Genomic DNA, 15749 nt, shown 5'->3' on the forward strand with positions numbered 1-15749 from the left:
GGCTTGAGGATTTAGGGGTGGGGAGGAGGCCTCTAGCAGAATAATTTTCTGGTCCAGTGTTGGGAGCTGGCGGGTCCCCTTGTACTTCACCCTGACCAGGTGACATCATCTTTTGATTTTCAGTAAAATGGAGTCAGAAGTTGAATCACCTGAAGAGTCTCACCTTTGCTGTCTCCCTCCCTCCACCCCAGGTTGTCCTGGCCATGTGGGTAATGGCTGCTGCATGCTCTGTGGAAATGCCCATCTCGCTCTCCTCTGTGAAGGGCTTTTTATTTCCTATTTAATCTAAACTTTTTTAAAAAATAAATCTCTCTTGCTACTAATGCCCCGCTTCAGATCATCTTGTCTAATTCTTGGTTTTTGAAATGCTTTTAACTTTGAACTCCTTCCTTTCACTTCCCTTTCCCTTTTCACAAGCCTCACAGCAGACAGCCAACCACTCTACACAGCTCAGCTCCGCTCCTGAACCAACAGCAGACCCTGCCACCTGCCGGGGAGCACTCCACTCCTTCTTACTGGACCCTGAGTTCCACCTCAGGCCTGTTCTCAACACAGCATGGCAAGGAGTCACAACCGACTCATCAGAGCTGGCAATGGGAAAGCTATTCTCAATCCCTTACTTCTAACCATTAATAATTCTTTATTTTTAACTTTTAAAATTTTTTCATAATTTTATTCTCCCATCATCCCTAGGTCCCACTGGTAGCTAGAAATAAAACAGGTGGTAACTAGGTAGCTACCTATAATTCTAAACTTGGGAATTTTAGTCCTGAAGTTAATGTGAAGTCTTAAGTTGCAGCTGGTGTAATTGTGAACAGATCGGTCACCACTCCTTAAGGCCTCCTAGCGCCAAGGCCAGGCATATACTCCTGAATGACGCTGTCTCTGGCATCAGAGATCAGCAGGTGAGGTGGCTGACAAGAAAGGAAGGAGTCCCCCTCGCCACTCATCCTCATGACTCTCTGACTTTGAGAAAATGTCCAAAGTGACCAGGGACCCTTTGTTACCGTAATTTAATTTAACCCACAAATAAAATGAAGAGCCAAACTGGTATAATGGAAAAAACAAGAAGCTAAAAAAAAGTTTTAAATTCTGGGTTTAAGCCTTAGCTCTGCCACTTAAGTGCTCCATGACTTTCAGCAAATCACTTGGTCTTTAGACTGCCACAGCTGTGAAATGAACACAATAATTACATCACCAGTCTCATGGGTTTTTTGAGGATAAATGGGAGAATGTATGATATCAGTATTTGAGAGCATTTTAGAAATCCCAGGCTTTATTTGTTTGCCCGTGTAGTTGTCAGATATTTCTGGAGTGTCTCCTTTCTGGAGGCTCTGAAGCCTGTGTCCAGTCCTGTGCTGCCCAGCTCCATTCTGGGAGTGACTCTTAGGAAGACAGTCCAGAGGGTGGCAGAGCTTCCAGTCATAACCAGAACCAATAGAGGGCTGGCTTCTTATAAAGAGAGAACTAACCCATGTCCTGTGACTTCCTTAGTTCCTTATATACAAGTGTTCTCTAACTCAGATTCCCACCCCCAGCTGCCTTCAAGAGCAGCCACGGTGTCACGGTGCATTGTCAGTGTAGCCCACAGAGCTGCTCATTGACGCTCCTGTGGGTTCACTGCTGCCCACTCAGCTGTTGCCCCATACAGACAGCTGCTGTTTTGCACTGACAGGCTGGACTGACCCTGGCCTTCAGCATGGTGAATTCTACAAACAGAAGCTATGACTCTTTGCTCAGCTCCCCTAATCTCTAATTCCCATCACACACTTCACTAAGGTCATCTAGGTTCTGACTGTGAACTAGAATAGTCCATAGTCCATTAAGGACCACTGTAGACATTTCTTTCTTAAAATATTTCTAGCTTCCTTTATCTCTGTATTAGGGTTCTCCAGAGAAGCAGACCCAATAATACATACACACACACACACACACACATATATGTATATATGTATATATATAATATATGTACATATGTGTAATATATTTAATTTTGTATATGTATAATTATATATTATACAAATATTTATTTTAAAGAATTAGCTCATGCAGGCTGTAGATTCAGGTAAGAATTGATATTGCAATCTAGAGGGTAAAAGCAGGAAACTCAGGCATGTTTTCTGTGTTGTCTTCTTCTCTGGAAAACATGTCTTTGCGATTAATACTCTCAATGATCAAATGAGGCCTATCCTCATTAGGGAGGGTAATTATTTTACTCAAAGTAAAAGATTTTCTAGCAAAGTTGACACATGAAATTAGCCATCACAGTCCCCTACTGTCCACCTGAAATATACCACCTGCCTGGAGTTCTTTTGGAATATGTCTCTTTGGAGGCAATGTGAAGAAATTAGTTTCTCCCTAAGTCCAACTCCCAGAATCATTAATGGCACCTTTAGACAGAGATGTTTCCACACTGCCAGGACAATGGCTATTCCTTAACTTTATGGAGCCACGAACTCCATCCAAACCTCAGGATGCTTTGCATTTCAGCCTTGGGCAGAGCTGCGCCTTTGGAAGATGCAGATACAGAGACCCTGTTGCCCCAGCCCCTACCAAAGATGCATTCACTGGTTGCAGAAACAGCTTCATGAAGCCCTCTCACCTTGGCAGAGGCATATTGTTTGCATTCTCTTTGGCCACAGGTGTCTCAGAGCAAAATTGTAGTTTAATTTGGGCAATCTTATTAAGACCATCCTTTCCTAATTTTCCCCTCGTCTTGATTTTTAAATATATATATAAAACCTATATCTTGATTTTTTTTCAAGATTTTTTTTTCTCAACTCCTCTGTGAAGTGTACGGGTGGAGAGGATGAGAGAAGAAACAAGCAAGCAAGAACTCAATCAATAAAAAGAATTCGTCTTTCATTTCCAACAGTCACTGTAATTTTCTTCCCAGAATATATTTTCTTACTCCAATTAACAATCTACATCTTTAGTTTAATTTTGTCCTCAGTTCCTTACAACTTAATGCATTCTATTTCTAAAGGCTTCTGTTAAATAAGACAAGACCAAAGTTCATGAGTCCCACTTGAAAAACAGCAAAGCAGTCATTCTCCAGTGCTGACTTCTATATTTGGATGTTTTGGATGTTGGTGCCCTAAGAATTGGGAAACATTTAGAATTTCTAACAGGGCACAGTAAGATCTGGTCCTGGCCATTGAATATCTCTCAGTCTCATGGAGAAGGTGGACTTTGTTAACACATTAGTCATAAAGCAAGGCAGCCCAGTGAGTTGCCTGACAGAGATGTGAACAGATTTTAATGGGCGCTTGGAGGCTAGCAAGGATTCATTTCCATTTCAGGGGATTGCGGAAGACTCAGGAGGTGAGCCTTGAGGAATGTGTACACGACAACCTTGATTTTTAATTTCTGAGTCCTCACGTACCTTTCTCAGACCTTTAACAACCAAATTCAGCTCTTAACATTGCGTATTCAGTCCTAGGCCCCGTTCAGTTTCTGGGATGGCACCGAGACTGCCACAGAAAGTTTTATTTCCATAGTGAGATATTTCCATGGTGAACTCAATCGAATTCTTAATCTAGCCACCAGGTAATTGTCTCTCTCTCTCCATCTTGTTTGCCGCTCACCCCGTTTCTCACTGTTTCTCATCTCTTTTCTCTTTGGGTATGAACACTTTCTGATTAAGATAGAAGCTTCAGAGTGTTTTCTCCAGTACTCCCCACTTCCGCCCCCGTCTGGTTCAGTTAGCCAGTGACTCCCTGACAAAACAGGAGGAGCCATTTGCTCCAAATTGGAAAAACATTTGTGTGTTGGCTTGGGCGTCAGGGAATCCTGTACAAGCTTTTTGCTTTGGGATGAAGGGATGGCAGTGAGAAGAAGGGTTGGAGGGAAAGAAAACACAGGTGGCTTCCTAAGCTGCCCCAGGAGGGGAAGGAGATGTGCAGCTGGAGAGGAGTGTGAGCCTACCTTGGCTGGGAGAGACAAAGAGACAGCTCCACACAGGGGGATGGAGTTGGAAAAGGAGAGCCAGCTTGAGCTTGAAATTTAGTTGTTCCATACCATAAGTTATGTGTATTTTACTTTGCCAGCTGGGCAAGAAAATTACTGAAAGATGGCGGAGATTCAAAAGGTGCTGAGCAACTTGAGCATCTTAATAGGAAATGAATAAGGAATACCCTATAGCTTTAGGACAAAGTTACATCAATACTTTCTGTTTTCTACTGGATGCAGGCAGAAATTCATAGCTCACAAGAATTGTCCCTGATATTCTGGTGAAATCTTCAAATGGCATTGGCCACTCTAATCCTATTAGAGTGGGTGCAAGTACCCAGACAGATCCGTGGTGTAAGTTCTGCTCAGAGCATCTTGGCAGCAAATGTCTGTCCCAGACAGGCAGGGATCCCATTCTATATTTATCAGACGTCACTATTTACCAAATAGACCTCAAGTTCATAGTGCATCTTCTACCAAGGACACCCTTAAGGACTCTTAACCCACTCCACCCTTGTCCTCAATTTATTCTTTGCATTCACAGACAAATGCTTAAATACAATCCTGGATTCATTTTCTAAGCTAAGAGAAAAGGGAAGGGGCATGTAGTATATTGATTCAGTGAGCCAAAACACAGTGTGAGGAGCCTTTTGCACCAGAAGCCAAGAGAAAGATTGATTTGCTGGCTTGAAATCACTGGACTCCTTTAAGGAGCATGGTGCAAGATGGTTCCTTTAAAGCAAAAAAGAAAACCAAGAGAGCAAATGAGTCCTCGGTTCCCTCGTTTTTTTTTTTTTTTTTTTTTTTTTTTTTTTTTTTTTTTTTTTTTTTTTTTTTTTGAGACGGAGTCTCGCTCTGTCGCCCGGGCTGGAGTGCAGTGGCCGGATCTCAGCTCACTGCAAGCTCCGCCTCCCGGGTTTACGCCATTCTCCTGCCTCAGCCTCCCGAGTAGCTGGGACTACAGGCGCCCGCCACCTCACCCGGCTAGTTTTTTGTATTTTTTAGTAGAGACGGGGTTTCACCATGTTAGCCAGGATGGTCTCGATCTTCTGACCTCGTGATCCGCCCGTCTCGGCCTCCCAAAGCGCTGGGATTACAGGCTTGAGCCACCGCGCCCGGCCGGTTCCCTCGTTTTTTAAAAACAGCTTCACACCTCAGCATCCCTATTTCTCATGTGTGTGTGGAAAAGTTGAGCAATTTCTACTTTGACTTGGTTTTTAGACTTTCAGCCATTTTTGGTGTCTGGTAATAATCTTGAGCTCTATAGAACAGTGAGTCCATCCTGCTAATTAGACGTAGTGTTCACATCCAAATTAAAGGATGATCACTTCATAATGAGAAAAAATGTAAACAAAAGGAAAAAACTTGCTGAAGTAAAAGCAGCGTTTCTTTTCCTATAGGGAGAATTGTGATTAATAGTGAGGTGCTTGCAGCCTTTCCCTCAGGCCCACTGTCCATCGCGTACTTTCTCCTAGCTTTAGAATGGTGGTCCCTTAGCTGGCAGCATCTTGCTCTCCATCCCCGTCCTCAGAAGATTCCCACCTCCCTTGGGTTACTAATTCCTTCTCAGTTTTCAAGACTCAAGTATCTTCTCTAGGAATGTTTCTTGACCCCTTCAACTTCCAAGTCTAGAGTAGGTTCTCTTCCCGGTTTCCTTAGTGCCTTGGGTTTGCTTCCAAAGCCCTTTCTTGTCTGTCTACCTGGAGGGTAGGAACTGTTATTATCTGTGACCACAGTGCTGTCTATGGGGCCTGGCACACCACAGGCCTTCTGTGAATATCGTGAAAGAGGAAGACTCCCAGATAAAACATGTCTGAGGTCTAGAAGACCAAAAAGGGCATACAGAGGGTAAATTAACAATTTCTGAATTTCCTTTTCAAATTCTGATATATTAAAAGTTTTCAAGAAGTATATAAGAAAGGATAAAGCAGGAACTCAGGATACAAAGAGGTTAAAGATACAAATGGATTCAAGAAAGGTTTAGAAAAATTGATGAATGTCAGAAGCATAAAACAGCATTTGAAAGAAACTGAGATGTTTGGAGGAAATTCTGGAACCTCAGGGAGATGCCAGTGAATTTGGTTCCATGACCTAACACAGGGGTCCCCAACCCCCAGGCAGCAGACCAGTACTGGTCCATGGCCTGTTAGGAACCAGGTCTCACAGCAGGAGGTGTACGGTGGACCAGCAAGCATTACCATCTGAACACCACCTCCTGTCAGATCAGCAGTGGCATTGGATTCTATCAGAATAGAATAGAATAGAATAGAATAGAATAGAATAGAATAGAATAGAATAGAATAGAATAGAATTGGTTTCGCCATTCAATAGAATAGGGTTCACCATTAGAGGGTGAACCCTACTGTGAACTGTGCTCATGTGAGGGGCGGTTACACGCCCCTTAGGAGAATCTAACTAATGTCTGATGATTTCAGGTGGAACAGTTTTATCTCAAAACCATCCCCCACAGTCTCCCCACCCCTGGTCCATGGAAAAATTGTCTTCCATGAAACTGGTCCCTGATGCCAAAAAGGCTGGAGACCACTGTCCTCATATATACCTCAAGGGGCAGCTCGGAGTGGGTGGATGGGATTGGTGCCACCAAGGCTGATGGGAGTATGCAGTTCCCAGGTGTGTGGGAAGAAAAAGCAGGCCTCACTGCCCTGTGTCTCCCACCTGGAGTTCTGTTCCTCAGGGCCACACCAAAGGGCCATCCCCATTCTCTCTCTGAGCTCCTCAGCCTCCGCTTTCTCTCCTCCCTCTCTTCCTGCACAGGCCGCCAGCCCTTCCAAAGGCTGTGCCAGGATCCAGCTCTGGCTATGATGAGTCCAGACCACCAGGACTCACATTAATTTTCCCACTGCTAAGTTTATAGTTTGTATTTGGTTGATCAGAGAAATATGTGTGATGTGGGTTGCTGGCAAGTAAATCTTTTTTTCCTTCTCTTTCTTCAGTATACTTTTTTTCTAACTATTTCATTCCTTCATCTAGTCCAAAAGAAACTCTCCAGTTCTGCTAACCAGCCCTACCTCAGAGCAGCCCTGAAGTCGGGTAGATGAGATGGTCTACAGACCAGACATCTTCTGTGTTCATCTGGCTGCCAGACCCAGTGGAGACATGGCTCCATCCTTGACTTGTCTTTGAGGATTAATCGCATTTCTTGTTCTCTTATGTCTTTTTTAAAAATAAAATATTTTTAATTGGTTCAAGCCAAGAAATTCCTGAAGCCTTAGGCCAATTCATTGCAAATCATTTAATGACATTGCAAAATAGGTTTTTTTTAGTATCTCTCCTGCTTCCTCTCCCACTTCTCCCTTCTGCTTTCCCCTCCTGGCCACCCCCAGATTTCTCTCTCCTGTCTTGACTTTGATTTTCAGCCCTCATCCCCCAGTCTCTTTCATCTGTTCTCCAATCTCAGCTTTCTTTCACTGCTCAAATCTGGGTGTAAATCCCACCCCAACTGAAAGGAAAAGACAGAAACAAGATTTAGCAACTAATGTGTTTGGCATCTACAAAGGTTTGGTTTTTCTTCTTCTTCTTCTTCTTCCTCCTCCCCATGGAAACTGTTTTCTTTAAATACAAAAGAGCATGCCTTGCTTTCATCAGAAAGTGTGTTTGAGAAATTTCATGTCATGTTTCCATGGTTGTCAGGAGAGAGCTTGGGAGCCAAAATTATTTGTGCAATTGGACAGGCAGAAAAAAATCCCAAAGAGAGCAAACATATTTATCCAGTCTCCCTGCCTGCAAAGGGAGGAGCAGTACTCAGTCTGCCAACCATGTTTCTAAGTGTCTCTGTAGATCACGGTGTTGACTTAGGCTGGAGTGCTGGTGGAGGTGGTGAGGACTACGCTGGAGAACACCACGCTTGTGAATTATTGTGTCCTGCCTTGTCTATGTGATTGAAAACTCCCTGTGGTTAGGAGCTATGTCTTTGCTTCTTTGTATTTTCTGCAGTGCTTGGCATAACAGACAATTCTGCAGCACCTGGCTTGCTAAATGAATGACTCGATGATGACTGGAAGGATGGTATTTTACCAAATGCTGGTTTTGTCCCACTTTGTGGGCTGCAGGGGTCTATGTGCCAGGGCTGAAAGACTTCTTCACTACCCCAAATGCATGGCTTCTGAGATGCCTGCCCAGCCGACAGTAAACCCCAGCCACTCACCGGGTGCCAGGCTTTCTGACCTCATGAGAGCACCATGAGGCTCCAGCCTTTTCTCTGCTTCTGTAGTTGTCCCACATCCTCAGCAGATAACTGCCGTGGCTTTTCACTTGCAGATCATTTTATTTCAGAGGAATAACCTCGGGGTCATGCCAAGCCGTGGTTCCTCAAATGACTTGGAGGTCGAGAATTGTGTTAGGACTCTTTGTCCACCAATGAAGCAGTTTGGGACACAGGAGAGCCCCCATATTGGCCAGAGGCAACATAGCGAGGAGTGTCAAGGACGCTTTGTCTTCTCAGACTCTACAGCCAAGTCTCACTGATAGCCACGAGCCAGGGGCTCAGTCAGAGAAAACTCTTAGTAACTTTACTTCTCCTGCACCTTGGGTGTCTCTCAAAAAGGGACTGAGGTGCAGGGAAGGACCAAAGGATCAGCATGCCACTGAGTAGTGCTCCATTAGGGCAGAATCCTTTATGCTTTGTAGCATTAGCCACAGGTACAGAAAGCTGCTGCAGGGACAAGTTGAGGCTTGCAGGTTGTGACAGTTGGGGAATGGAATTATCCATCAGCCCAGAAACCTGCCAGTGGTCCTGAGGCTGCTCAGCCATCCTGGCAGCATTGCCACGTGAGCCCCATGCGGTGCCCCGTGACCTGGTGGATCCCATCCAGACCTCTGTAGAGGAGTGTAGGCTTGCCCTGTGATCCCCAGGAACAGGCAGAGGGTAGGACAGGACTGTATGTGAGAAGTACTCGCATGGGTAGAAGGCCAAAATTTCTTTAAGCGTTCAGCAGAGCTCACGGATATGGGGATATTGGTAACTCCATGCAGCATCCATGGTGCATCTTACTTCTCTTCTTACTTCACACAGAATCGAACTTCGATTTGCAGCTTAAGGGAGGATGCAGGAGAAGACTGAATGAAGAACTCCCTTGGAAGTGATTGTTAGGTTTATGGCTTAGACCTGGGGCATTTAACTGAGACCCAACACATTCTGTAGTTGGACACATAAAGTCCGTGAAAATTGGGGGATAAGCTTACAATTAATATTTGACAATGTGTGTTATGAGAATGCATGAACATACACCAAGTGTTGTAACTTAATTCATAGCTCTGTGGAACCTTTTATTAATAAAGGAAAGATACTAGAAGGTGGTGAGAAAGAAATTCAAGAGATACTCAAGATAAAATGTGCCAGTTTGCAGTTTCACATGTGATCCTGCTGATGGCAGCCACATCCATGTGCCTTTGACAGTCTTTAATTTGCTGTTTTTCCCATAGCCAAAAGGTTCTGTGCCTGATGCGCCCTTTGAATGTGAAGAGAAAGCACAGAGTACATCACATGATGTGTGTCTGAACACATCCCTGTAACCTCTGTGTTCAGAGATCATACAGAAGTGATGTATCAGAGTGTACATCTTCCCTTTGGAAACTGAGCTCCCAGAAGGAAGGAACTGGGCCGGGGTCTATATGGAGCCCAAAATATCATGGGCTTTCTCAGAAATCACAAAGTTCTGGGACAAGTAAATAAGGTCAGTAAACTCAGAGATGACCCCAAAGACCAAGACTTCTGACCTGTTGGGAGCTGAGAAACAAGAGTGGGCCTACTAGCATTTGATTAATGTGGACAAGTTAATGAAGTAGCTGGAAAATGCACAAAGAGAGGATGTGAAAAAAGGGTGTGAGGGGAGGGAAGGTAAGAGGATTAAAGCTGCAAAAACATTCCTCTAATGGATTTCTCAAACACACCAGCCAACAGGCAAGGGCAGGTGTCCTGTCAAACCATTTCTCCATGAAACCTGATCCATCTTTCTGCAGCGGAGGCCTGCTAACCCCATTTGTAATTGAAGGGCCTGTCCCTTATTTCCAGTGAAGCACACTGAGCAGCCTAGGGACTCGGCCAGGAAACTGGCTTTGCAGACAAAGGGGCCTGGGAACAGGCTGGTTTCCTTCATATGCGCCAGCTAGAGCTCCTCTCTGCATCTGCCCCGTCTGATGGCTGATTAGGCTCTTATTGATCATGAACTCCCCACCCCTCCCTGGCCCCCTTCCTGTCCAAAAACACTAGAAAAGGGGGGTCCTCTGATTTTCAGATCATTCATCACTTCATTATTCTGCCTTTGATCCCTTAGTGAAACTCAAGTTTTACTCGAGCAGCCAAATTGGGAGTGTTTTAAGCTAAGGCTTAAGCTTAGGAGGCACGGGGGTAGCGGGGATGGGGGTAGGACGGACAGAGCCAAGAACCAAACTGCTGCTTATTTGTTTTGAAGCCAGGAAGGCTCGCCTGCCAGTCGCCCCTTGTGGGGAGCTGGATGTCCAGCTGGGGTGCCCTTGGTCCTGCCTGCACAGGCTGTTGTGCACATGTTGGCATCAGAACAGAGGGGCTGTCTGGCCGCATGGCTGACCAGTGCCCAGCTTCATGCTCCCCCACTGCACAGCCTTCTGTCTCCAACTGAGCAGCTGTCAGAGGGTGCAGCAGGAGCCAAGAGGGGATTAAAAGGGCCAGTGTTTTCTACCGCTGGGTTGCTGAGGTGGGTGCCTGGCAGAGTACATGCTCCCTCCGTGCCTGGATAAGCCCTCAATTACAATGGGCAGGAGCCTGGGGCCATGAAGATGGAGATGGCGTCCTGGTGCCAAACTCCTTTCAGTTGCTTACATCTTTCTTGGAAAATGATCTGCTAGGTTTAAGTATATTCTTTGCTTAAGGCAAATATCCTTGGAATGAGGTGAAGAAAAGGAGGAGGAAAAAACAAAAACCTATTGGTGGAGTAGTTTGGGATTTATTCAACCATGGAGGAGAGTGCTTCACAGCGCCTGAGGAATTTTCCAGATGCCCCTAAGCTCACAATCACTCACAGCTCGCTTTGTGGGGAGCCTCCTGACTTGGCAGGTACAGGGCGCACTGGCCTGAAGGAGGATTAAGGCCTTTGCATTTTTTAAGTGAATTGCTTTCAGAAAACAAAGTTACCAATATTTAGCAAGAACATGTTGAGCTCAAGCAATTCCTTTCCCATAGTCCAAACCTTCCTCCTCTTTGAGAGGAAACTCATTAGCTATCTTGGCTGAGAGGCTCAGCCAGGACTGGGCTAAATAATTTGTGGGACCAAATGCAAAATGAAAATGTAGGGTCCCTCGTTCAAGCGTTATTAAGAATTTTAAGACGGTGAAAGCAGAGCATTAAACCAAGTGTTAGCCCCATCAAGTGCAGGGGCAGGTTGCGCACCCATCAAGCCGGTCTTGAGCTCAGACTTCCAAACTGTATTTATTTAGCAAGGATTTAGAAAGCATTTGCTGTGTCCTCAGTACTATGCAGTAGAGCTTGGGGTTGGGGTGAAGAGTGAAAAATTAATAGGCTTCCCACCAGGAATTTATAATTTAGTTAGGGTCAGATAACACACACACAACATTAAATAATTTTGAAATCATTATTTAAAAGCCCAGGAGGCCCTACACTTAACCCATAGGAAGGAATCTGAGAGATCTCACCTTGACCCGCGGGCATCATGCATGTTCAGCCTGGAAAGTGAAATGGGGCAATAGAAGGGAATCAGACAACCAATCCCTGATTTTTTTTAAGTTGTTTTTTTTTTTCTGTGGGTACATAGTACGTGTGTATATTTATCAGGTACATGAGATGTTTGGATACAGGTATGCAATATGAAATAAGCACTTCATGGAGAATGGAATGTCCATCCTATCACTGTTTCCACCACATCACTCCTTGAATAGCATGTATTTCTTACAGCACATTTATTAGACCTGTTTCACTTCTTTCTTCAGATCCTGCATAACCTCTCAAGAAACATTCTATTTGCAAAATAACTTCTACTGGCCACACTTAGATATAATGTTCATAGAACATTTGTTGTGCTAGGCTCTTGTCCGTTTCTTCAAAATGTAGACCAACTTTATGAATTTGAGTTTCTAGGCAGCATAATGGGCATCTTGTACCTAACTTGTGGGGCTGAGCTTCCAAGATACTCATTCATTCATTCATTCATTAACATTCATTCATTTATTCATTCAACACTTGCCAAGTGTGTTCTTGGGCCAGGACCTGGGTTAGGTTCAGGGGACACAGACAGGAACAAAACTCGCTCCATGCCCCAAAGAGTTCACAGTCTGATATTGTAATCAAAGGGACATCACAGAAACAATAGGGCTTTCCTCCCCTATGTTGGCTTGAATTGACTAAGAGCTGCTGGGAAGTTACATTACATGGGAAGCCTCCTGACCTCACTGAATACCTTCATCACCAGGCACTCCTAGGGTGACACCAGTTTGTTTTTGGTAATTATCTCTTGTCTTCTGTGAGAAACCTGATTCCAGCCCTCTCTGGGTCTCTAGTGGAAACAACAGCAGAGGCAGGTGCAGTCTTGCAGCGAAATTGTAGTCAGCCCCGATGCTATCAGTCCCAGGAGCTGAGCAGAATTTGGTGTGGCCAGCATTCAGAGAAGGTGCCTCCAGGGCTTTCTGAGTACCTTTAGGAAGAGAGTGTCTGGGTAAAATATTTCCATCTGTCTTATACTCCATTCGTTTTATTTCTCCTCTTAAATTCAGCCATAATCCTGAAAACCAGATTTCCAACTTGGAATGCATGCAGTTTTGTTGTGCAAGTGGTCCCTGTTTTACTCAGCAACATCAGTGATTTGGCTCATACAAAGAGAGATTTGTTGTTTGGACTCTTGGATTGCTTGGGAAACCTTCTGCTCTTATTCTAGATGGATCTCCATACTCTCCCAGTTTAGATCCCATGGTGGCAAGCCAGGAGAAATGGCCATGGGGCCGCCAGAGACCACAGCCTCATGTCAGGACCCTGGCTCCTCCGCAGTTCACTGCCATCAAGCCACCCTGGGGTGCTGCCTGTTGTCCTGGCAGATTCCTCTTTGCCTTAGAAAACCCTTAGGGTATCCAGAGTCCTGCCCCCAGCCCCAAGGAAGGATCCTCTGTGATGTGGGGTGTGGCTTCTGAGCAGCAAGAATCAGCCTTCTGGTTACAACCATGGCCATCAATCAAGTGCAGTCTCAGGCCTATCGCTTGTCATCGTGGATGCCTGAGGAGAACCTGGGAAGGCTGTTCTTAATCAACTTGGAGAAAAGACATCAGCATTCTCTTTTATTATTCCCTTCCATCTCTGTTAGCTGAGCCTTCTGACAGCTCTGCTAGGACATTTGTACCTTGACCCACCCCATTTCTGGGGTGGATAAGCAGAGCCAACTTGCCCCCATATCTCAGTGTAACAGATGGTCTGAGCCAGAGGCACTGCTTGATGGGATTCTCTCTGCACCTTCCCCCAACTTGTGTATACAAAGTGAACCCCATCAGTGATGAGGGCCCCACATTCTTACAAACTCATGTAGACAACAAGGGGCTGGAGGAAGAACTTGGAGGATCCCCTGATATCCCCCTAGGTGTGAGCTTTGTCATGACTGACAACACCAAGGCACAAGCCCACCCTGAAATGTCACACTTTTGCTCTGCTCTCCTCCAGCCAGCACCTTCCCTTCTCTTCACAGATCTCGAGGACTTCAAGTTAGACGTGCAGCACGTGATTGAAGTGGATGAGGGAAACACAGCAGTCATTGCCTGCCACCTGCCTGAGAGCCACCCCAAAGCCCAGGTCCGGTACAGCGTCAAACAAGAGTGGCTGGAGGCCTCCAGAGGTGAGTGGGCAGGAACCCAGAGGTCGAGGCTGAGGCGAGAAGGGAAGCTGGCCTTCTCCAACCGCTCGCTGCTCAACAAAGCTAGGGCAGCTGCGGCTGCCTCACAAACCCCCCTCAACATGCCAGCAGCCCTTCCTCATGCTGGCCAGCTGTCCTCCTGCCTTTTTTTTTCCTTTTAAGAGACAGGATCCTGTTAGGTCACTCAAGCTGGAGTGCAGTGGCATAATCAGAGCTCAATGCAGCCTCCATCACCAGGGCTCAAGAGATCCTCCTTCCTCAACCATCTGAGTAGCTAGAACTACAGGCACATGCCACCATGCTTGGCTAACTTTATTTTTATTTGTTATAGAGACAGAGTCTCGCTATGTTGCCCAGGCTGCTCTAGAACTCCTGAGCTCAAGCAATCCTCCCGCTTTGGCTGGAATTACAGGCTTGAGCCACCATACTTGGTCATGTCTTCTTTCTTGATATGTAGTCCTGTAGGGTCCCGAAGCAGGTGGCTTCCATTATGGAAGTCCTCTGTCTTAGCATGAGGAATTTCTTTATCCTTTCAAGCCCCAGAAGATAATTACTGAGATGCTGCTGTTCCATCCAGGCTCTCAGCACATGGTTCTGCATGCTGCCTGTGGAAGCTCTGTGCCTCCAGGCACACACAGGAAGGCTGCCTAATAAGCCCATTCACGGAGCCGCAGGGCTCCCTGGCAGGAGATGGAGCTCTTCCCCATGCAGCAGAGCAGTCTTTGCAGTGGATTTCATTTTTCCCTCTCCCTGTTTGCATAGTAAATGCAGTTATCTCAGCTGTCACAGCTCCATGCTCAAGCCACTGTGGACAGACACAGCAGCAGGTCCAGAGAAGCCAAGGCTTGGTCCGCAGAATGCCAGAGGGAAGAGGTTGTCCCTGAAGTCAAAGCCAGCCTCTTTTCACAACTGACCCTGTACTCGAGGCCAAGTAGACCTTACTTGACCTGACACCACAGCTCAAAATGTATACCTTTTAATTGCTTGAGCCCAGGAGGCTAAGGTTGTAGTGAGCCAAGATCGTGCCACTGCACTCTAGCCTGAGTGACAAAGTGAGACCCTGTCTCAAGAAGAAGAAGAAAAAAAAGTATACCTTTAAAAATATACTCTAGATTTTAAGATATTTTTATTAACTCTTTCTGGTTATGAAAGGAACATATGTTCATTATAGAAAACTTAGAGAATACAGAAAACTGTTTTCAAAAGGGTAAAACCCCTAATCCAACCACTCAGAACCAACTGGAGACTGGGGGAAGAAGAGCATTAATCCCTACTGTCCCCAGCAGAAGGTTGGCAGCAGCCTCTGGGAGAGGCCTGCCTGCCCCACCAGGACCAAGGGTTTCTCCCACTCCATCTGGCACTTGCTAAGCAGCTCATACCTGGGTGGCCCAGCAGCAGGCAGGCACCAGGCTTGGCAACAGCACAGCTCTCAGGAGGGGCCACCAGGGCAAAGCTCGGCACTGACGGCCATAGCTTTACCTGCCAGGAAGCCAGATGCCACCCTGGTTGCTGGGGTGTCCAGGAGCTGTGAATCTGTCTCCTAGTTACAGAACCTGAACACCCCTGGGGCACCAGCCCATGGCACCCGTGGACCAGGAGCAAACAGAGCCTAACAGGCCCCTGATGTGGAAGAAAGGATTTCAGTGGCATTCATGGAGAGGACAGTGGTTAGAAGTCAGAATATTCCTCTCCAAGTAGCAGAAATGCAATAATGAGGCGATTCCGCGTGATGGCTATGACTGATGGGAAGATTTGCTCATCATTTTGGGAAGGGAGAATGAGGGGAAGCTCCAAAATCAATTTCCTCCAGGCTTGCAGGAATGATGATCTCATCTCTCATGTGTGCAGCATGGACCTCTCAAGCCTTACAATGGCCCTGAGGCAGCATACATTAAGCCTTTTCACAAATGAGGAAACTGGATCAGAGAGGTTAATTAACTTGCCCAAGTTACATTA

General features: G+C 45.8%; 1 protein-coding gene across 7 annotated transcripts in view; it reads left to right on the forward strand.

The window, feature by feature from the left end:
* Nucleotides 1-15749, forward strand: part of BOC (BOC cell adhesion associated, oncogene regulated) — a 253113-nt gene that overhangs the window by 220347 nt on the left and 17017 nt on the right. For all 7 annotated transcript variants that reach the window (XM_030941125.1, XM_030941100.1, XM_030941106.1 and 4 more), the window contains one exon: nt 13629-13775. In XM_030941125.1, the coding sequence (XP_030796985.1) occupies nt 13629-13775 (147 nt within the window). The remainder of the gene's footprint in view (nt 1-13628; nt 13776-15749) is intronic.

This window comes from Rhinopithecus roxellana, chromosome 1 (genome assembly GCF_007565055.1).
Source record: "Rhinopithecus roxellana isolate Shanxi Qingling chromosome 1, ASM756505v1, whole genome shotgun sequence".
NCBI lineage: Eukaryota > Metazoa > Chordata > Mammalia > Primates > Cercopithecidae > Rhinopithecus > Rhinopithecus roxellana.